Here is a 23,284-nt window from a genome sequence, read left to right as displayed (position 1 = left end):
AAGCCGCGCTGACATTCAGCCAGTAATACCTTGAAAAAGGCACCGAAACCAAAAGCGCACACGTGTACCCCGCCCCGATGCGGGAGGGCGCATCTATAAACACAGAAATGGAACAGGAGGGAACCCCCAAACCACCAGCCAGCAACTCAGGAACACGTACATAGGAAATGAACACACAAACCACGTTTCAAAAGGCAAACATCTGTAAGCTGCAAATAGCGATGCATACTTATGACTGCAACCAACCTTAAAAACTCCTGTGTGTGAAAAACTATATATATATATACACACACACACACACACACACATACATAGAGAGAGAATGTATTTTAATATTTTTGTGCATATATGTGTGTGCGTGTACATATGGATGTATATGTGTAGGTATGTATATATATACACACACACATATATATAAAAATATATATGCATTTATATAGAGAGAAAAGCTTGTGTTTAATCACATACTACTTTTTCCAAGGGCCCTTGTTCGATTCAGAGATAAGAAATAAAAGGGATTTAATTTAGGAGTTGCATAGTCAGTTCCAATTCTGGTGTTTCCTGAAAGTGCTGCACTAGCCACTAAAATAATTGCTTTAAAACAGATTTTTCTGACATAAGAATGTAAAGAATGCTTTCTATGTAAGCTTTACTTAGCTAGATCTTTTTGTCATTTCTCTTCATATCTTTTTCCCCACTAAATTATTTTTTTAAATTGAAAGAGGGACTAAAAAGTAGTCTAGCTGCAGTATACTGCTAACCTACAATGTACATTTAAAGTCYGATGAAGTTACAGTGCTGTATTTGAATTTTCTAGTTGGTAGAAATTACTGTGTACACATAGGAGCCATGCTGAACTCTACTCCTCTGGTACTGAAGGAGATAACGTGGTAACAAGAACAATTTATCTGATGGTAATAAACAGAATTATTTATCTTTGCAGCAAATCCTATTCAGAATTATAAAGAAAAAAAAAACATAGGGGTAGTAAAAAGTCACCATTTGGTTAAGAAGTGTTTCTGTAAGACTTACCTTAGTCTGAACCTTTTCCCCCCAAGGATGGCAAGCTCTGAAGTTCAATGCACAGGAAATTAAAGTGTAAACATTCACATATTTAATAGTACCATCAAAATAACCATCACTACATTAAAAACTTCAAAAATGCATTTGCATATGGTCCTAATATAAATTAAATATATGAACTGAAAGTAAATAAATTTAACATTAGGTAATGCTATAAATAAAGGTAAATGCGTTTAGTGTACCTTTCAGTCATAAAAATGCCTTAAAAACAGGTAAGTTTACAGCTTATCAATCACCAATACTCCGGATACCACTGCCATGACTTTTTTTTCAAACATTGATAAGTCTATATTTGACAATTCAGAATGATTTTTGGCCACTGAACACTTTGATGGAGGAAGAGGTGTGGGATGTCCAGGATGAAGTCCAAGTTTTATTTCATAATAAAACTTCTTTGATTCCCAGCGCTGATAACAATGATCTTTCTTTTCAATACCTTAATTTTAAGTGCTTTTTGTTTGGGTTTTTAACTTGCTTAGATATCCATTTTGCGAAGGCTCATCCTGCTGAAGGAGTCTCTGAGGGAGAGAAAATACAGTGATGAGCTCGTACTTTCCACGATGAAATCAGAAGCCCTTTAAGATGAATGATTCTGTATATGATTTCCTATATTTCTACATCTGACTACTACAAAAATTAAGTCAATTGACAAGAATTCACTGCTTTTTAAAACGAACTTGCTTTGTGTCTATATCCGGGATCACTTAACCGCTCTTGGTTTACAGCCCTGAAAGCTCAGAGATCATCTGCATACCAAGAAGCAACAAACTATCCTCACTACTTAAGTCTTATTTAAGTCATTCRAAAAAATCTTCAAGTGGACTTTGCACGAAACGCTTGTATTACACACTCTGCACAGGATGAATTTCACAAAACCAGAAAACAATTATCATGACAAATGTGCTCGCAAGGTACCCACCAAAGGTGGAGAGGAAAGCATATTGCTCCTCCCACCCATTCCCAACCAACAGACAGTAGCTCCAATAGAGCTAGCAAGCAGCAAATGAGCCAGGGTGAGCTTAAAAAGTCATGAACTTGAGTAATGAGGAGAGGCCACCTTTCTGCAGCATTCAGCAGGTAGCAAAATAAACCAAATTCACCTACAGAAACAYTGCGAAACATTTCACTGTGAGCTGGGAACATTCTTTTCCTTCTTCATCCAGCACTATGTCTTGCTCTTATTTATAGTGTATTTTTGCCAAATTTATATTTTCACAATAGTTTTCATTTTTCCCACTGCTCTTTACCTCTGAACAGCACCTACATGAGGAGAAGTTCAAAACCAGGGCTGTATTCCTCTAAATCAATAGCATGGATCTGAGCTGAAATCAACGTTCGCATAAACGTTCTACAGAGTTTGCAGTTAAAAGCACTGTCAATATCCCGCTCAGCACTGAGTGAATGTCCTTTCAAAAAAACCTCACCCCACTCACTGGGTTGGGACTGTGATACCAACGCAGCCTTGTCAAGACTGGTTCAACCTACCTTGCTGAAAGAGGACATGACAGGGTCCTTTTCAATGGTGAAAATCAAAGATTACGTGGAGAGTACCTGCTGAAAAGTACTCTTCTCCCTACTCAGGAGCCAGGGCAGGCACACAAATAGCAAGTGGAGACAAAATACTGCTAATTGAGGAGCTACCAACTGTTCTATTTCTTCAACAAGAARGCAGGCACTGGAAAGTGAGGGCATCAGTTTTCTTTTTTTTGGGACCCTAGATGTAGGCAACCAAACGCATATGTGCCTGTGCACTTTCTACTGTAAATGCAGTGAAGAACCTGATTAGAAACTACACATGAAAAGTGTCCTGCTCAGTCAGTTTGTCCCCACAAACTAGCAGAGCAAGGGCTCTGACTTGCTTCGTACATTCACAGAGTGGTTTTTATATTGTTTCACTGCAAAGGAACAGAAAAGCCTGGACTCCAGCTCACAGGTCTTCCAACACGCAAAACACCAACTGTTTTTCTGCTGTTGCCACCCTATCTGCACAGCAGTTCCTCATGCCAGTTTCCCTGGGAATAAACAAGTGTCAGAGTCCTGCCATCTTGAGGGTGGTTTTGAGATTAAAAAGAATAGGATTCAAAAAAAAAAAAAAAAAGTTCTCATAGATCAGGAGCTCAAGGGACATGCAAAACATGATCTACCATAACTGCTGGGAACGGGGTGTGTTCCAAGCCCAAGACAGAAGGGGAGAGAGATGGACCCAGTGAAAAGATCCATAATTAGAAAAGAAAAAAACAACATATTTCACAGGTTCACCAGGAAGATCAGACCTCCCAGTTTTACACTCTGCTTATCTCTGCTGAAGGAATAGAATCAAATATCCACCTGTGGCAAGTGACTGGCAGCACTGCCTTATATAACTGTGGGATCTTTCTATTTATCAAGGGCTGGAGAGCTTCCTTTAACCGGTGATAATTCCTTTCAAGTTCTCGCTGATATTCCTTTTGGTCTGGACCAATCAGGCTCTTATTCTTGCGTAGAGCATCTTCACATCTGAAAAACAAAAGTCTGTGAAACTTAGGCACATAAAAAAAGGATGTGCCTGCGAGAGACTTGTAAATTCAATAGCACAAAAGCTTTCATCCTGTTCTTCTGGGTTGACATGTAATATTCTTCTCCATGTTGTCCTTTGGGTAATAAGGACTCAGCTTAACATGGAGCTTAGGTCTCCATGGGGAAAGAAGGTGTCACATCTCCAATTTCCATTTAACTTCTACACTGGCAACTCCTTATTCATTTTAATTTTACTCTCCAATTATGTTTATTCCCCCTGAAGAGAAATGAAATGCTTATCTCTCCATAGCCATTTTCAGTTGAAGAGGATTTAAAGATGGATAAATTATTGCTCTCCCTAGGAAAAGACTAATAAATAGCAGAATATGAGATGTTCATCAGGAGCTCTTCTATTTGGAAAGATGTAATTTAAACAAAGAGTATGAAAAGAACTATAATGTCAGTGCCACCTCTGTATGGAATAACTAGGTTGCCACTGGATCTATTTCCTCCGAACATTTTTATTTCAATTTTTTTAATTGCTTGCTGCTTGCAAAAGAGGCTGGATTGAAACTGCAATTTGCATTACTCAGGAGGAAAGTATAGCAACCAAAACATTTCTCGAGAGAACTCTGCCAACATGCTTCCAYTTGGTTTGGAGAAACTCACTTCAGACAGAAATTAAATCTCCTGGCCAATGCAACAGTTTCTCCTGACCCTGCCAAGCCACAAATCCACTTGCGCGAGTGTGGCTAGTGGTGTTTTCTGAAACAGGAACACTTGTTCACAACTAAACTGTGATTGCTAATTCATTCTTGATAAAACAGGACAGGCAAATAACTTCAGCCACTTGAGCTGACTTCAGCTGTGGAACAGTAGCACCACAAAAACAGAGAACCAACCACTTAGCTGAAGAATACAGCTTCATACAGAAACTGGTGAGAAGAAGGCAGCAAATACCAACCGTTACAATACCAAACTCCTGTCTGGATACACCCTCGTGCTAACGTACATGTTTCTGTTTGATGTGGCAGCAATAAATGCATCTGGAAGGCAGCGTGAAAACAGTAACTGTACCTTTTTGTGAAGTCTTTGAAACAGAGCCGTAGTTTGTTATGATGTCTGAAGAGCTTTGGATCATTGGGTATTTCAGACAAGAAAACTTGTGCAACTTCTAATGGCCCCTTTAGGAGTAGAAGTGAAAAGAGTAAGCTTCTCAGAACTGTCTGTCATATCCATTCACTGGAGAAATTTCTTGCACACAGAAAAGGCAACATTTCCTTATAGAAATGCAGCTGCTAAATCTAGTATAAATCACCAAATATCATGACAATTAAATGTCTTTTAGGTTCTTTTTCAAATACACCTCTGCTTTTGGAAACCAGTGTGAAAAATACACAGACTCTACATTCATTTTCTCTTACAACAACTCTCAACAAATTCTGGTCAACTGACAGCTAAGAAAAAGTTTAGACAAAGCAAATGGAAGCAGGGAGGTGTTTGCCAACAACGCAAATTCAGCCCAGAATTTGACACTCAAGCTGTGTTTTTTCCAGCTTGTGCATTAGTATAGGTTTACTCATCTTCCCTCAATTTTTCCTCAATTTTTCTCCATTCACTAGTTTTGCTTTCCATTTTGTTCACAAACCACAGCAGAACACAATCCCACTTCCACCCACCAGGGTCTGGCTAACCAAAGGGAAAGTATAAAACTTCATTTTTTAAAAAAGAGAGCAAGTAGAAATGACTGCGAATGCCAGGAAGTAGAAGGTAACTGAGTGAGAAGGGCCGTCTATACTTAGCCACTTTCCAGATCTAATCATGTTTTCAGGACTGTTACTTCAATTGCAAAATAACTGAGAGCACCTAGTCTAAAACTACAAGTGACCTTAAACACATCCCACAGACCGAATGAAAAAGACAAAAAAGAAAGAANAAACACATCCCACAGACCGAATGAAAAAGACAAAAAAAAAAAAAAAAAAAAAAAAAAAAAAAAAAAAAAAAAGAGGTAATTTAGAAATAAGGCTCAAAGTTGAGCATCCAACAAACTCCATCTCGGAAAGCGCTTCTCACCTGGTTTACTGTGGTACCTACTGATCCTTGCAGCACCATCTGCAGCATCTTTGGATCCGCAGGGTCTTGGTGAGTTGCAAAAGCTAATTCCTGTGTTTTCTTCTGCATGTCCTCTATGGCAACTTCAATGGGCGTCAAAATGATCTACACAAGTAGCCAGAATACAGGATGCCTATTATGACTGAAACTCTCAACCAGAAATAGGCTTTCAAAAGCACTAAGGTCACGCTCGACTGGCACTGAAGTGGTGGAGGACACCAATAAGACTGAAGTTCTTAAGATAAGCGCTTTTGAACTTGTGTGCTCTCTTAATTTAGGAACATTAAGAAAATTTTGATTTTTAAATGTGTTTCTACATTTAGGTACTCAGAGTCTTTTAAGACTGCTTCTGAGCAGGCAGACTCCTGGGTTCTTTTGTGACCACTGCAACAAACTACCCAGGGTCACAGCACCGTTTCAGTGGCTAACACCTGCAGTTTCCCTGCCTTGTATTAAAATGTATTTGTCATTGTGTCCCAGGAATCACACCAGTTTTTACATACCCTTGAAAAATGAACATAACTCTGGGACAAAGCTGTCTATCAAGCCTCAGGCCTCCACAGGTCTGGCTGCCCTGCAGTGAGCTGCAATACAGAGCAAAGGACATGCTGCTCAAGCAGAACGACAGAGCTCACCAAGGACCTCTCCTCACACCTGATGCTGTTATCTAGATACACTAGTGAAAGAGGCAGCAGGATATACTGTATTTTTAAACTGATCTGCTTTTAATTTAAGTTGAATGGGAACAGGGGAAAACCCAATAGAAACAAGCCATTCTTAAAACCAAAATGAAGGGGTCGCAAGCACAGTCCCTGCAAAGAACAGCCAGAGCAGCTTAAGAGAGCACTCATCTGCTCTGGCTCTCTGCAGAAGTTATGCACTCTTAGCAGGGATGGAAAGGTGGAGTATGGAATGGCCAGCAGAGTGTGTCTGTGCTAACATGACAGTGTAAAAGGTTGTAGTTGAGGCAAAAAGCCACATGTATAGCCTGGTCTGCTCTATATGAGTTTCTATGCATGAGTTTCAGTAACATACAATTCATTTAGTCTTGCATAATATCTCCTTTCAAACACAGGAAACCACCAGATCTCTGCAGTGCTGAGAACACAGGCCTCACCTCCTCTTTGTGAATGACATTTATCCTGGTTTTAATGTAAGGGAAAGCGTGGGATGTCGTCAGGATTGTTTTGCGCTTGAACTGCTCATGCAGCTCCCCATGAGCTCGGCCATCCAGTGTGAAGGGCGTGCAGTACATGAAACGCCGCAAGTTGTAGTTTTTGTCRAAGTAAGTTATCCTATCCTTCATCTCATATGTGTCAAAGTAAGGCTCCACGTAAGTTATCTGAATATAGGCCTGGAGGAAAGAATGAACCCAAGCATGCAGAAAATGAAGTACAGTGCATACAAGGCTGAGAAGAGCTGACTTCCAATCCCCGTCTTCTAGCAGTGCAATAACCTAGGCCACTTTCAACTCTTTACTCCTCAAGACACCTCTAGAAAAACTAGGACTGTTCCTTATCTTTACTTACAGGAATCACACTCATATTCATGGGGACAACTAGGTGCCTGGTAGCTTGTTCAGCAGTTTCTGGACTTGAAAAAATATAGCACATGGCCCCTCTCCTCTCATTCTTCACATAAGGTGTCTCCTTCCTTTCTTTGTAGATAATGCCTTGGTCTCATCTGTAGTCTGATTTCCTAGATACGTTCCTATTATTTCCGCTATGCTTAAAGGATCTTGTACAAGAATGACAAAATACTATAGCTGCAAATAAGTCAGAGGCCAGAGAATGGAGAAATTCCCTTCCTTCCTTGCATTTAGCAGCAATTACAAAGAAAGGCAAATGCAGCCTGTACCATCCTTTTGTCTCTTCCCACCAACCCCTACAAGGTACAGGCCTTGGGGCAGGAAGTGGAACAGCTCATTATGCATTGCTTTGCTGGGATGGTTTTCCCCCACTCTCTCCGAGCAGAGACAAGATGCTCTGAAAGTGGATTTCAGTGCCTACTGGAGGAAATTCAGGGCAGAATCTGGCCCATTTTCCTTTCATATATTTAGAACCAGRTCTCATTCTAAACATGTACTTTGTGTTCTTACCTTGTTAGGATCTAGTTTACATTTGTCCACAGGGTTTGAGTCCTTAATCACTTCAAGCACATCTTCACCAAACCGTTCTCCRTAAAATCCCTACAATCAAGAGTAAACTTATGGAAAGGGAACATCAAATGCAGCAATCAGAGATGGGGGTTGGAGAGACAAAGGCATATCCAAATGCCTTCAACAGTAGCTATGCCAAGGCTGAATGTGATCTGCTGAACCCAGGAGAATTAAATCAATTGCATTCCAGGGGCAACAGGAAAAAAACAAACCTAAAACCCTGGAAGCCAGGAGAACTCGGGAGCCTTCCAACTGCACACATACACACTGTACGGTTTTGAACCAGTCATTTGTGTGTCTATGAGCTCAACTGAAAATTGGGGTCAAAACAGGTTCTGCTTGGAAATCAGGTGCTGCATTAGAGCACAGCTTTGCTGGGCAGAAAGAATGGCCAGGGTCTGAACTCAGTTTCATATGCTGAAACCTCAAATAACTCTGCTGCTTTCAGTGCAAYGTGATGGCAACTGAATTGTTGCGACAGCAACAACGTGACATCAGACTCTGATATGTGAGGCCCTGTCTGTTCTAGTAAATAAAATARGGCCGCTTCTGCTCTCTAGCTCTATGAAAAAGTAGCAGGGCCATGCAGCTAAATGCTCTTCCTCTCCCTCAGGGATGGCCTCATTGATCATACTGCCTGCTGGGAAGAGGCTCTGATCCATGCTGTCCCCCAGACTGTGCTAAAGCATTGTCTAGGCATGCGCTAGTTGGTACAAAACCAYGCCAGGCTAACAGTTACACAGTACTGATGGTACCTGAAACTTCACCCAAGCCCAGCTAGTTTAATCAGAGTTGCCTGTGCTGTTCAGGGCTGAGAAAAATCTTAGAGAGAGAATTCACATGCCCCACGCTTCAGGCTCTGAAATTCAGTCACCTCAAAGTGCTCTAGTTTCTGAGAGTGGAGGCACTTGATGCCAAGGAAACAAAATGACAGCAAAGTGTGCTGTCTTCTGAAAGTCAGGCCCCAAAAGGCACCTCAGTCTTTTTCAAGCCCAGGTCATTCCCAGCTYTCACCCCACCGTGAGGCTGGAAGGAAATGCAAACGCTGTGTGACGTGCCACAGACTCTAAAGCAATTGCAAAGTCTGCACCTCTCGCTGTGTACCCAGGGAAATCTGTGCATCTCCTCTCACTACATTCCTCCTGCCTCTTGTGGAGGGAGACACCGGCACCAGGACAGGATGTATCAGTCCAGCATGGGGTGCCATGGCCTCTCCTGCAGCTCTGAGTCACTGTGCAGCTTCTGACTGCTACGCTTGACAACTACTCCCCCCTGCGCTCAGCCTTGAGCCACATGCCAAGAAGCACAGCGCTGCTTCTGCCTAGTGATTTTTGTTTGAAACTCTTCATGTAATCTGGGAGCACAGCTCTTAAATAACTAATGGAAAGTATTTAAATTGCAATTCACAGACATTTGAGGTCAGCCAAAATAAATCTCACCTCGAGCCTATGGGAGATTTCAGCTAACTTTGTTATTGCAGGTTCCTTGTAAACAAATTCTTGCTCATCCAGGTCTCCAAATTTAGTTCCATAAAACCCAACCCGGAAATAGGTGCCAAACATCCTCTTTCCATCCTAGGTTGGAGAAACGAAAGGTTATCTCAGTGTGGAGACATGCATACTCCAAGCACGGCTGCAGACACGCTCCTGAATTTATGTAAAAGTAAAAAGAAACTAAAAAAAAACAAGGAAGGAGAGAAAGAAAGAAGGAAAAAGAAAAACACACTTGGAACTCAGTATGAATGCATTTAGCAGCAAACACCACACTGAAATTATAATTAACAGAAAATCATATGGATCAGTTATGATCTTTAGCCCATCCTTGCAATAAGTTTTCTCACATCAGGAGGAGTCTGAGAGCGTTGGATGTTTCTGAGAACCAGTTAAAGGCAAGTTCTTTCACTTGGGTAAGTATTTCAAGTTCCCCAAATTCCACGTAGAGACCCCTCAACCTGGCCCACGGCCACCGCACTGGGCAATAAAGCTGCTGACAGCCTCCATAAGCTGCAGCCTCTCAAGCACAATACTGCACACAAGCAGCCCCTGAGAATTACCCACATCAGAGTCTCCATAATCTGCCCTCAAGTAATTGCAGGATTGGGCCTAGATCAATAGCCAATTAACACACACACACACACAAGTGCTTTTTAAATAGCATGTTGATTGAAAGGCATTAAGGTTTCCTCTAAGTAACTAATTTGTAAAATGAAGGGCCAAAGTCACTCCTGGCAAAAGCAGATGCAGTCCACTGTATCATGTACCTGCTTCCCTTTGAACCAGTGGTGAATTTGGCCCAGAAATGCAACAAAGGAATAGAAAGATTTTTGCTGGAAAAGTGAAAAAGAAAATCTGATTAAAAGAGATAGAAAAAATGCTTTAAAAATAAATCACACCTTCAATTTTGTTAAAGGCTAAAACAACTCACGTTGCATGCACAAACCAGAAATATCTTTTAGCAAGAAACTCTAAAATGTTCACCTTTACTCTCATGGGAAAGTGTGATGTAGTATATAACATGCAAAGTTTCTGATTTGAGTTAGTGTCTGGTTTCAAATAGCACCTAGAGATATCCTGGCTGCCATGTATGATTTTTTTTTTTCAGTAGTTTGCTATGACAAAACTAACCTTTTGTGGTCATGGTGAACATGATCTATGGAAAGCAGAGAGGATGAATGAACCAAATTAAAATAAAAAGAATCACATCAGTGAAAAACCACCAGTTGGAGGGACATGTTCAAAGAACTGAGGAAAAATGTTCTCATCACACTTGCATATTATTTTTATGCATTTCCTCCTCAATTTAGTTTTTTTGGTAATTCAAACATGCTATGGCTTTAGAGGAACATTATTTCATTTTCCTYTGGATAAAAAAAAAAAMACACAGGTAAACTCCAGAGCCTGCAGAAAGCATTGCCACAGCAACCCACTGCTTCTCCTTGCCTGAAGGAAACTCACAGGTGTCACACAGGAGCTGAGCTCCTGAGTGCTGGCACAGCTCCGCTCTGCCTAATACATGCGGGCCACATCTCGGCTTTGCTACAGGACCCTGACAGACACGAATTCATAGGCTCCACGCTGGCAAGAGCATAAACACGTGCCCAAATTGAAGATGTGGTGTCACCCAGAGCTTTGCTCRTGTGCGTTGCCTTGYGCGGGTGATRCCCTGGACTCTAGCCCATTGCTCCRAGCAATCCCGCCTCCAGAGAAGTGATTTGAACCAACTCCACCTGCCAACATAAACAACTGGATTTTTGTCATGCCCCAGCCTTTCYCTGATGCACCCCAACTCCTGGGGATGCAAATCCCAGCTGGGAAGCTATCACTGTTTTATTAGCAGTATTACCTGGCAATGCTTGGGAGCTATTTCCCTTCCTTACAGACCCATRGAGAAATGACCAGCCTACTGAACCCTTATTTTACTTATCCATATCCTTTAAAAGCCACTTTTTTCTCACAATTATTACCCACTGCAAATCCGCTCAATCCCCACAGCATTTCCAGCTGTGCAATTTTTATTCAATTTAATCTCAGTGTGAGTGGCASAGGAGCCCAGTGCTCCTTTCTTGACATTTCTCAAAGACACTTTCCAAGGTAGCACTATGTTTTACCCAAGGGGAGTGAAACATCTGCCCCAGCCTTGTGTTGGGTCAGGGCTTACTCCACAGGGATGTCAGTAGGATTCTGCCTCTGACTGATGGGCACAAGGCAGGTCTCAGTGATGGACAACACACAGCTGCTCTCTTAATTCACGTGTTTTTCTCCTACTACTCGGCCTTACTGCCCCCTTCTAGGCCAGGCTTCCACATGACAGGCTTTGTACACTCTCCTGGAAAAGACAGGGTCCTTTCCTCAGCAGAACTTGGTCATCTACCTCTTCTACCTGGCAACTGAGAAGGATTCATCCCCTTCATCCCATTGCCCAGGTGGCAAGATGAAGGATAAAAAACCATTTGTGAATGTTAATGCCAAATACAGCTCTTGTGAGCAACTCCCAAGCAGTATACCCAACCAAGCACCACAGGTCCCATCTGTCTGACGTGTCCTTATTCCTGCAGAGCTCAGCCCTTCCAGAACAACGCTAGTATGCGATACAACGGGGTATGGTTCCATCAGCGTTAGAAAAAAAGCACTGCATCAGCAGTTGGGATTTTTAAAATCAGTGAGAAAAATCTGCTCAAGTCCTTGACATGCATTTTAGCTGCAAGGATAAAGCTCTCCCACTTGGTTAAATTGTCAGGCAGAAACTACCTGTGGGTCTTCCCAGCCTTTGTTTGTTGAGGGTACATATAGAGCAACTGTGGCTGTTCCGTAGCACGTCAACTCCCATCAGCCACAAGGGAAGAGACATGTCCAGAAATTTTCAGTGTATGAAGTGTTCACAGGACCTAGTCCCTAAAAGGTGAACATCTGCCGTGTGGACATTTGCAGAGACAGCTATTTGTTAAGGGCAGTGTAAATTTATTTTGCTGTAAAAATACCAATGAAGGGAGAAGAAAATGTCTGTTCATCAGCATCAATTAATAGAGTTCCAGTGGTATTTACCAAATGCATAAAGTTATGAGCAGTAGTGCACTAGGAAGTCCCAGGAGTGGTGGCACCAGAGGAGACTGGCGAAATTTAGTGCCCCAATACAAAGGTAGCTCTCAGTAYATGCACTTGTTTCAACATCACAAAGTCCAGTCACATTGGCTTTTCCTGATAAATCCAGCTGCTGAAACTCAATTATCATAATGATCCCAGGGAGATAAGGTTGCAGTGAGGAGTACTGATCAGTTCCTAATGCGACAGAAACATCTCCCTCACAAAGTACTGGATCCATCAGTGATGAGATGTATGTGAGCTGGGCTATGACTACTCCCCAGCAAGCCAAACCACCAAACTTTCTCTGTCCACTCCCTGAGCCATACTATCCTGATAAAAAACACRTAACTCCTCTCTAAACACTCTGCCCTTTCAGTCTCAACCAACTGYAGATTTAGCTACTTCACATACTATAAACTGTGCAAGCTGTATCAGCTCAATGGGGTCATGTCCTTMAGGGACACAAAATCCTTCCCTCTGACAAGTGGCTGCAAAGAAAATATGTTCAATTCGAATTTGAATGGAGAGCTTGCAAAACAGCTACGGGAGCTTGGTACCTTTGCGTGCTAGGCTGTTACCCTTGCTGGGAACAAGGCCACCACGGTCAGTTCACAAATTCAGTAACGGGCTTGGCAAAGCGAACAGTCATGTAACACCTTTGGTTCCAAGTCAATGCTCTCGCCCCAAAGCCAGGCAGGACATRAGCAGCACAAACCCAGCTGCTGTGGTTCCCAAGTGTGTGGAGAAGCTGAGAGGTCTCAGGGTGACAACACTGAACRTAAGGACTGAGTATCTACGACTTTGGAGTCCAGGATACTCTAGGAATGGCTCGTGGAAGAGGCTGGTCAAGCCATACTTGAGGAAGGTGAGGGGCCAGTATGAGGCTTGAGGGAGCAGGCTGGGATTTAATAGGAGTGGTTTTCAAGAAGAAAGCGACTATGGGTGGAAGTGGAGCAATATATGCAGTGTAGATGTCATGTGTGAGGAGATACGATGCCAGTTCTGGGCACCTCTGGTCCAAGACCAATGACTATTTCTACTGTTCTGGCCTGCCAGCTTTCCCACTGCTCTTCCTGCTCAGGGCTGGCAGGAAGAGCAGCTTGGCCAGGCTGCCTCTGACCAGTATATCCCTTTACAAAAGCAATTTCCTGGTCTGCAGCCRTATCTGGGGTCTGCAGGAAACCTGGAAACAAGGAGCTGGAAACCCATTCCTCCAACACCTAATAGCTATTCTTTGCTCCACATACGCATTCAGTAGCTGTGAGCCCCCTGAAATTAGGCAAGCTCAGCTTCTTGCCTGAAGTTAAGAATATGGGATGGCTCTGTAATCTTTATTAGAATTTCTTCTTTGAAATTTAGCCAATACCCAAGTCTCGCGTAATCACAGTACTGAAAACAAAACAAGTAACTTTAAAAATACTCCATGGTCTTGTTTCTGAAAAGAGCTAAAAATGCAGATATGAGGGAGAAATTATTAAAAAGCATTTTATATCCTATTATTTTATGAAAAATAATAGGTCTTTGGGAGGAGAAGAGAATGAAGGTGAACACTGAATAGCCATCACAGAACTGGCAGAGCAGATAACAGCCACCATGATTTATGAAGGTTCATGATTTGTTATTATGCATGGTAAATACCTTTCAAAATTGCTGGGAATAAAGTTTTAGARTTATCACTTACACACACACAAAAAGCTTTGCCAACAAGATTTGAAAATTAGACACAAGTGATCAACTGTTTTCTCCACCGAGACCAATGMAGTAGCGTAGCTGCCTGAAGGCAGGATCAGCCCAAAGCATGTATGAATAAAAATATACATACACACTTCATATACACTGTGCAGAATGCAAAAGCCAACCACCTTTAATAAACCAAGCATTGTGTTTTCTTGTTCTATTTTAATTCAAGGTCATTTTGCAGTGTTGCCAACTATTACAAGTCTTCCACTACTGTTTTTTTTTTTTTTTTTTTTTTTTTTTTATAAAGTACCAGTCCCTGGAATCCTGTTCTCAGATATCAACCTCACCTTGCAAACTAAAAGAGCATTTTTAAATTCACATGCATGAAAAGATTTTTCCAAGAAACTTTCCTAACTGGAAAGTAAATGAAAAGAATGCAATGTTTATTCAGCAAACAAATGGACAAGCAGAAAACCCCACAACTTGGTATGTTTAAGCAGATCTCACGAATGCATTGGCACTGGACTCCGGATACTTGAGTGCTTATAGTTGGCAATACTGCTTTCCCTGTGACACAAGGCGTAAACCCTGCTGTTGGCATAGCTCTTTGGCAAAATGAAATCAGGATTTCCACAGAAGAAAACAAAAAAAGGAGAAGGGGAGAGGAATGCAAAAAAAAAAAAAATCCACAAGTAGGAACTTACCACAACAGACAATAGTAAGAGTGGGGAGGAGGGTCAGCAACCAGGGCGAAAGAGGAGAAAACAGAAAGTATTTAATTAGGGAAATTCCAAACAACAAACAAGCAGCAAATTGGCAGCAAATAAACTTTAAAATAAAAAAAACGGGGGGGGGAGGCGAGCATCAATTAAAGCATTTATAAATAAGGAAAAGGAAAAAAAACATGCAACAAATCTGAAAGCTACAAAGCACAAAGATCAGAAAAAGTATGGCAATGAAAGAGCACGATGACAGACAAGAACATAAACCATGGGTGTCTTTTACCATGCAATAAAACATGACTGAGTGATGTTAGAATCATAACCAATGACAGGATTTTCTTCAGGGGTCGATTTAGGGGCAAGACTGATCAAAACAGATGCTCACAGGCCTTCATATTTATTGGATATTGAACGTGTATCATCTATTCCTATGACACATACTCTGGATAGCTGTGTTATCTCATCTACAGGGACCCTTCACAGTCATAAGCAAATGATTAACAGGGCCAGCCCTTGAATGTCAGGGGTTACTTTTAAGCTACTGAATTTMACTTTTTGTTAGGCCACCATTAAAATTGAAGTTCAGACATCATCAGCCCATGTCACGCAATGCAAAGCAACTTCCATCTAGGCTCCAGTTCTGGAAAAACGTGGGCTTAAGTGCTCTCCTGTGTTGGAAACTTGGGAGTGAATAGGGTCACAGATTTGCCTGATTCACAGAAAAGCAGAAATCAACTGTACAAGTTAGGTCTAAGCAAATAAACTAACACTACATTCACAAAGCATTTAAAATGTCTTTTGAGACTTCTCAAAGTTTATATACTAACTGTGTCAACTGGACTAGGGCCTGATTTATCAAACTCACAGTGCTGTGTGCAATGTACAGATGAAGCATACTACTTTGTTTATTCTTAGCCAAACGTGTGGTTCTCATGGTGTATGCTGTAGAATGTGAGCAAACAGCCTGTACAAAAATGAAAGCAGCAAAAATGACTCCAGTTAACACAACTGAGCTATTTTTCTGCCTGTTAAACAGCTACATTACAAATTGATTGTTCTTAAATGAATARAATTAAGTAGCCTATTGTCTGAGATACGTCTGCATATGCAATGAGAGAGCTTTGCTTTTCAGTACCTCTGAGCATTATTGCTTAAATCGACCCCTGTGGATGGGGTGAAAATATGGTATGAAGGGATGATATTCTGTGTCAATGCTGATGAAAAGAAATATAAACAAATTATAAAAACAAACTAGTGATGATACAGTGGCTCATTCACCAAAGAACCTCATTAGTGGAACACATCAGCATCCATGCACTACCTACAGCTTCTTAATGAAGAATTTCCTACTAAAACCACAATCGGTTTATTGGTATTTCTTTGGTTAATGAATTCAGTTTTAACAGCAGACAGCAACAGAAATACCCACAACTAGCACATGTGGGCAAGCGTTGGCGTGAGTCATCTGATAAATCTATTAGTGTTCTTTACTAACTAAGATGGAGTTACCTACCTCCCAGCCAGTACTCTGTGTAATAAAAAGTAAAAAGCGCATGTCACAGAAACCAAAAAAGTTTCAAAGGCCAAAACATGTAAGGTATCATTAACCTGAAATGGTCTCAACAATTATATGTCATCATGCATCTAAAATGGCCTTCCCTGGCCCAGAAGGACACTAAATAATTGTCCTGTATTAGTTCATTTAACCTCAGGAGTCTGGCAATGCCAGAACACAGACATATCAGATCAGATCTTCAGCTGCTGAAGACCAGCTGGATCCTATGAAATAGATGTACTAATAGACATCTACTGAGGARCTGATGTTAGCTTAACTAAACCAACAGACAATATACATGTACCCAGCTGACCACGACCAGAAAGCCAGCTAAGTTGCAGGGCTCAGAGTAGCACTGGCATGCACTGCAAGGGAGTCCGCAGAGTGTTCACCTGCCCTTAAAGACAGGCATGCACCCAATAGGCTCCTAGAAAATAATACATGCTTCTTGAGAGTGGCCAAGTGCTCTTACTTCCTGCTGAGCTGAGGTCTCCTGAGCTTAGCCAGGGTTGGTAACTTTTGACATCTCACACAAAATGCTTAGCATTCAATTAAGCTGGTGGGTCTTCTACCACCGAAGTTTAAAAAGGTTCCTTCGATAATTTATCCACCATATGCAAAGAAGAACAAAACCCTAACATTTCTCAATGTTATCTACAAGGCCAAAGGCAAAAACACCATTGTTTTTCCCTAAGCAGAAATACAGCATGGAAAATACATTTTAAAACAACAACTGAAATGATAAGCTGACAGATAATAGGAAGTTTTAACTCCTGGAAACTGCTGAAGTTACACTAGAGGTTGTTATGTGATGCTCTCTCATGTTTCTAATGGTAAGTGTTCAGAGAGAACTAATCCTGTCAGTGATCCTTTATTTACTGTGGATCATCATTCTGACAGTTTTTGCATAATCTAATTTAAATAGTTTTTCCTTGATGGGCAGTTTTTAGCAGCACTGAGCATTTGAAATTTCTTCACAGTTCTTCTTGCAGCTGAAAATTCAAATCATTACCTGATGAACAATCTTGCTGAATGCTTCTTGGAGTTTACCATGAATAGTAGACAGCTTCTTAGCATCTCTATTAGCTTCGTGAATAGGAATAAGGACTTTGTAAACCTCATTAACCGCTTCGTACATGCCAGCCTACAAAAATAAGGTCCATCAGATGGCTCCATCAATTCAACAGCAAGTATGACACATACTCACAGCATTCAAATAGTAAGATTGCAAAATGAAAAGGTGGCATGAATACCAAAAGACGCTGTGATGTAATCAGAACCTTTTCTTAAAATACACATGTAAATGAATGGAATAAAATTCCCAGTTATCAATGGAATCAAGAGTCTACTGCATTACACATTGCTACTAGTAAATGTGATTATTAAAGTAAATAGATTTTTGATGTTTTGGATGGATAGATGCACAAGTGTACAACAAAACAAGATCTTAACCAAATCTATGGGAATTAAATATGGAAGCTTAAATACACAATAGAGGCCATTCTGTTTAATGCAACTTCAATCTGTGTGACTTCTCTGTCCACTTTGGCACTTTTATGAGATGTGCTTTGTAAAGTTTCCCTAGAACATCTTAAGTGCAGGAGATCTGGCCCACTGCAAGCAGACACGGCTTCACGCGGCTTAGCCAGCGCACTGCAGGGGTTCTAAGTTTCTACTCTGCAGTTATTGCTGCTTATACTTAAACCCACCAGCAGAGACTTCAGATCATTTTGTAGGGCATAATTCACTTGCTTCCACTGGTTTCTGATGGATACACTGCTACCTCTTAAATGTATCATTGCTTTTCTCAAAGTAGCTTCCCCATCTTCTAACAAACAAAGCTTTCAGCCCACTCCCTTCCAGAAGGAGGGAACAGTACAGTCTTTCTTTGCTGTTCTGAAATTCAGAACACACACTGTTCAAGTGAAAGATCTCAAAAACACACAAAGGCCTCTTGGTGTCCAACCCAGTTAATTGCACACTTGGGAGTGCAAACTGAGTTGTCTTTAACAACTAACACTCCCAATGCTCCACTCAAATTAAGTGGTTGCAATAGAGCCACACAGTATCATTAAAGAAAACATTTTGCTTTACATTGCTGAGCAGTGCAAGACTGCTGAAGAGACAGAGAAAGAAATTAAAGTCTTCTACCATTGAGAAAGATGCTGCAGCCTGTTCCAGCAATCCCACCAGACCGGCTTCTGTAAAATACTTCCCAGAACAGATACCTTCTTCATCTGGTGACACAACATCATCAGAAACTGCTGACTCTTCCAAAACATTAGAAGATATGTTCTAAGGAGACATAAAATAGATAAAATTCTTACACTAAATTTAAGTAACATTTACTTTGAAAGCTAGCTGATTTTCAGTCAAACTCTAAAACTTTTAAAGGGGTAGCTTTCACATGCATTTTATCTCATTTCCTTCTGATCCAGCACGGAAATTCAGCACATGATCAATTTTAAGCCCACTGGGCTGAACCACCACCATTTGCAAAGCTAAGTATGTGCTTGTTTACTCTGTTCAGTGTTTCCTAGCTTAATGTTAATAATCACAGGAACCATTATAATCAGTTATTCCAGAACAACTGCACCCATTACACAATGTTTGGACTAAAAAAAGCATATTAGATGAGGCCTTAAAAGATATGACTTAAACATAGAAAGAAAAAGAACTGGGTCTATATAGCCCACAGATAAAAAGATTCTGGGGAACGAAAACAGTCTTCAAACAAAGATTTTCTGAAGCTGTTCTAATCTGTCCTTCCCAAAACAAACTGCGTAAGTGCAATATGAATATATAGGCATGACAATATGTGGTACATACAAATAATCTGTATCTCAACAGCAGATGACAAAACTCCAAAACTCCTTGTGGAGGATATAAAAAGACACACTCCTACCTGAAATGTAACACACCCTACAGGAAGATATTTCCGGTCTTCAAGCATGCTTAGATATTCAGCCACCAAGGCTGCCGAATGGACCAAACACTGGGCCGATTCAGCATGATTGCTCCTCTCTGAGTGCTTCCCAGCCATGTTCTGTAACCAGGTCAGGCGCAGATCAGGGGAATTCTGATAGCCCTTTGCAATCCTAATCAAAAAGAAAAGCTCTACAATTAGCATTTAGCTACTTCTGCTTAAATATCAACCATCCTCAGTCCTAGGTTATCCAGAAGTATACAAGATAAAAAGCTATATAGATGAGAAATTATCATAAATGACTCTATAGATTTCTGAACCAGTTATTGGGTGGCAATCAACCGTAGCTACCCTGTGTGAGCAGAATGCTTTTATGGGTGACTGCTGAAGCTATTATTAGAGCTCATATTCCTCTTGGAAGCCTGCACCAAGTCAGTGGTGAGAGACAAAAAAGAGTAGAGCTGTCAAGCTGCTTATCACAGAATCTCTGCCTTTTAAGAAGCCCTCAGGACTATTAGTGCAGACAATACCATGCAGTTTGGTGGCTGGTGCTTTAGCAACTTTCTGTCTAAGGATTTTAACATGGCTATGGTCTCCTTTCTGCATATGGAGACCATCACATATACCATCACTGGAGAGCCTTTTGGGCAAATAGGTCTTGGAAGATCCTTAAGCCTTCCCGGATGCAGGCAGGGAAAGCATAGATGTCTCTGTTCAGGTAGAGGATAAGATTGTCAGGGACTGCTGGGGAGTAGAAACTACTTTTATCCAAACTAAGTTAGATAAATGCCAAAGAAACCTATCAACAAACAAACAAACATGGGAAACTGTAAGGACTAAATTAGTTTCTTGCTAGTAACAAGGAACGCGGATACTGCAGGGTACCTTTGCGTAGACTGGCTGGTCACAGCTGCAAGCAATTGCAGCTCTGTTTTTCCTGCCCTTGTCTGTGGGATAAGAGGATGCTTAGAGTACAGACACAGCCTGAGAAATACTGCTCTCTGTGCATACTGGTCTCTGAGCACTGAGACTGGCAACTGCAGTGTAATTACTCAAAACCCAAGCTATATAAGGGCTCAGCTGAGCAGCATTAGAGCCCAAATCCAAAAACCAAGTAGCCCTGTTGATTTCAGACGAAATGTGAATCATGACAAACGATCGCTATTGAAAACAGGTTTAAGTTCAAAGTAAAATAATGGCTACTAAAAGAGAAGAGTAATGAAGTTCATAGCAATACAGTACTTCAGGCTCTAAATACAGGTAGCACAGTAGGTATTAAGCTTTGTTCAAACATCCTGTGGATCACTGACATCTACTGTCCCTGTGCAATGGTCATAACTCTACCTGTACATCAGGTCAATCAGCATTTCTGGATCTTCCTGGTGCTCCTTCATTTTAACTGTGTCAGAGAGGATCATATGGAGGTTGAACACAAGATCTTGGACCTGTAACAAAAATAATGCTTTAAGAAATTGTCAGTGGAAAACAAACTATGTACTGCTATTTTAGGACCACAGTTGCTCTCAATGTCTGCGTTCTTGCTCCTTGTTGTCAGCATTAATCGAGGACCTAAATTTTACATATTTAGGTCACAGAAAAAAACACTATGCACCTCCTTCACAGAATGCATGCGAATCCCAGCTACAGATGGAGATTTAGGGAACAGCTCGATAATGAACTACATGTGACCTCTCCTGTGGTATTTCTCTTACCTGATCAGGGAATGTCGTCTCCCTAAGTTCCAGATCTTCTTCAGCGTATGTCAAAATAGTCTTCAGGGAACGTCGCAAAAACTCCTCATTGAAATTCTGCGATGTCCCCACCAGGGACGAGAGAGACATGGTCACTTGCATTTTCACTCTGGCAAAGTTCTACAACAGAGAAATCTGTTATTATATTGCAACAACATGGAGATACTGCAGTAGTCTGCTGCAACATCAGTGCTCTGGTCATTGTACCTTCCTCCTGATAGACACTTGATCCACTCCCTGCACCCCTAGTACTGTGAAAACTCCGATTACAGTAAATCTCTGGTGCTGTTGGCTGCATAGTATGATGACAGCACTATTAAGTTCCAGGTTAAGGTTCTCCTACAACACGTTTCAATTTTCCCTCCTCCCTGCTCTCTTTTCAAGCACCCTGAATAGGATGATGCTCAACTTCTTCCCATGAATACAGCCTTCATTCCAGACACTTGGTTTTATTCTGGTCAAACATAAAAGCCACAGGTATTGTTGACTTGCTCCTGCCAATCCATTAGCTAGCAAGCCTTAGGCCCAGAACTAGCGGGTCCCTCTAGCTCTGCTACTCAGTTTGGGGAGGGGGCTCTAACTAAAGCAAGGTAAACAAAAATGTTTAGGGGAGCATTTTGCAATACACAGCTACATGGGTGCCAGTAAAACATGAACTGGCAGAGTTAAGGCTGGCAAATTTCCTGACAATCTGAAGAACACATGGTTTAGTCAAGCTAAGGTCTAACTAGAGGTAAATAACATCTGGGCGAAAACAAATCCCAGTTCTAACTCACCTACACTAACACAGCCCTTTAAGAAAGGACATACACACTAGCTGTAGCACAGGATAGGCTACCTGGCTGTTTCTGCTCTCACCTAGATGTATGTGTAGGTAGGACAGAGGGGATTTCCTCCAAATACACCCTTGAGTGCAGTGTCCAGAGATAGACTCTGACAGGAGAGGCAACACAGAGGCTGTTATTGCCATGCTCTCCAGGGCAGTGGGATTTTCCTGACACTTCTCTGAAGACCTGCACCCAGAATAGGTCTACGACCTACCAGCAGTAACAAGTCAGCTATTTGACATTTGGAAACTCTTTCAGTTGATGCTCCGGGGGCAGGGGCTCTATATCTTTCCATAAAATGACATGAGAGGCACTTGACCCTCCGAAGAGATTCTGGGCATACAGTTAAGACTCTGATATTGGAGATTGGGCATTTCTGCTATGCCACTGCTATGCTGCTGTGTGAGGTAAAGCTAGGCAAAGTCACTAACGTGTGCTTCTCTTCACTGTGCACATCATGCTTATTTGGTTGGTAAGATCTCCTGCAGCCTTGAGTGCTGTAGGAATACACAGTGCTCCATACAGCAGTCTCCAACCATTTTACACCTACTAACCTAGTAAAGTGCATCAAGATACTTACATTCCCAATCTCAAAGTTTTGCCTCATCAGAAGGTAAAGAGAGGCACTCGCATGTGACCGTATCGTACTGATACTGCTGCTACAGTGTCTCAGGAGCCTCAGGCACAGATCCGCACACTGCTCAGTCTCTTCTTCAAATAGCAGCTCAGGGAACTGAAAAAACAGCACATGAGAAAACCACTTCTGCCTGGCCAGCCAGAAACAAACACTAAGACAAAAAGATTATGGTGATCCTCTGCAATGAGTGTACGTTAGCATTAGAGGAAATCTAATCCCCTTTGTTTTGAGAGGAATGACACTAACATACATTACTTCACATTTTCAGTGAGGCAGAAGCAAACTCACTGGCAGCACTAGAAGGTAATTCATTTTACATCACCCCAACACACCTTGCACCTACATTCTTAGATTGATTTACCTCAGTTCCATAAACTCAGGCTTAAAATTTCAAGCCTATTTCCAGGACATCTGCAGAAATAGGGGAACTGTTTAAATTATGGGCCCAGTAAAACAAATTCATTTTAACTGAGATTCTTACAGTCTAAATTCCACTTGTGCCCTGTGTTCTCTACTGTGTAGGTGCCTTTGCTAGCTTACAACTGGCCAGCAGGAACTCACACAGGTTTGCAAATAGTCATTAAATCCAAAGTGCATAAATACAGATACCGATCATGAAAATCAGTCAGGTTTTATCCACTCTTAGACCGCATTTCCTGAAAATTAACACTGCTCAAAATAGTAAGTGCTTGGTGAAGTGACCCCAATGCAAAGAAAACAGCCCCAGTCATCACTGCTGCTCAAGATATATCAT

The 23,284-nt window shown here is 41.4% G+C and overlaps 1 protein-coding gene across 9 annotated transcripts in view; it reads right to left on the bottom strand.

Moving 5' to 3' along the window:
• Positions 1 to 1,091: 1,091 nt before the first annotated feature.
• Positions 1,092 to 23,284, bottom strand: part of DOCK7 (dedicator of cytokinesis 7) — a 109,130-nt gene continuing 86,937 nt past the window's right edge. For 2 of the 9 annotated variants that reach the window (XM_085306067.1, XM_085306064.1), the window contains 14 exons: positions 22,474 to 22,626; positions 21,028 to 21,186; positions 20,660 to 20,760; positions 19,295 to 19,487; positions 18,541 to 18,684; positions 17,402 to 17,533; positions 16,348 to 16,362; positions 9,292 to 9,426; positions 7,793 to 7,882; positions 6,812 to 7,048; positions 5,656 to 5,799; positions 4,657 to 4,763; positions 3,412 to 3,579; positions 1,092 to 1,601 (listed from right to left, as the gene is read on the bottom strand). In XM_085306067.1, coding sequence (XP_085162193.1) covers positions 1,559 to 1,601; positions 3,412 to 3,579; positions 4,657 to 4,763; positions 5,656 to 5,799; positions 6,812 to 7,048; positions 7,793 to 7,882; positions 9,292 to 9,426; positions 16,348 to 16,362; positions 17,402 to 17,533; positions 18,541 to 18,684; positions 19,295 to 19,487; positions 20,660 to 20,760; positions 21,028 to 21,186; positions 22,474 to 22,626 — 1,821 coding nt within the window. In that variant the 3' untranslated portion in view covers positions 1,092 to 1,558. The other 7 variants (XM_085306060.1, XM_085306065.1, XM_085306061.1 and 4 more) reach the window with 5 other exon arrangements.

The sequence above is a fragment of the Rhea americana genome, unplaced genomic scaffold (assembly GCF_003343005.1).
Source record: "Rhea americana isolate MKP2758 unplaced genomic scaffold, rheAme1 scaffold_230, whole genome shotgun sequence".
Taxonomy (NCBI): Eukaryota; Metazoa; Chordata; class Aves; order Rheiformes; family Rheidae; genus Rhea; species Rhea americana.
Note: the sequence above shows the minus strand (reverse complement) of the source record. Positions and strands in the feature narration are given on the sequence as shown.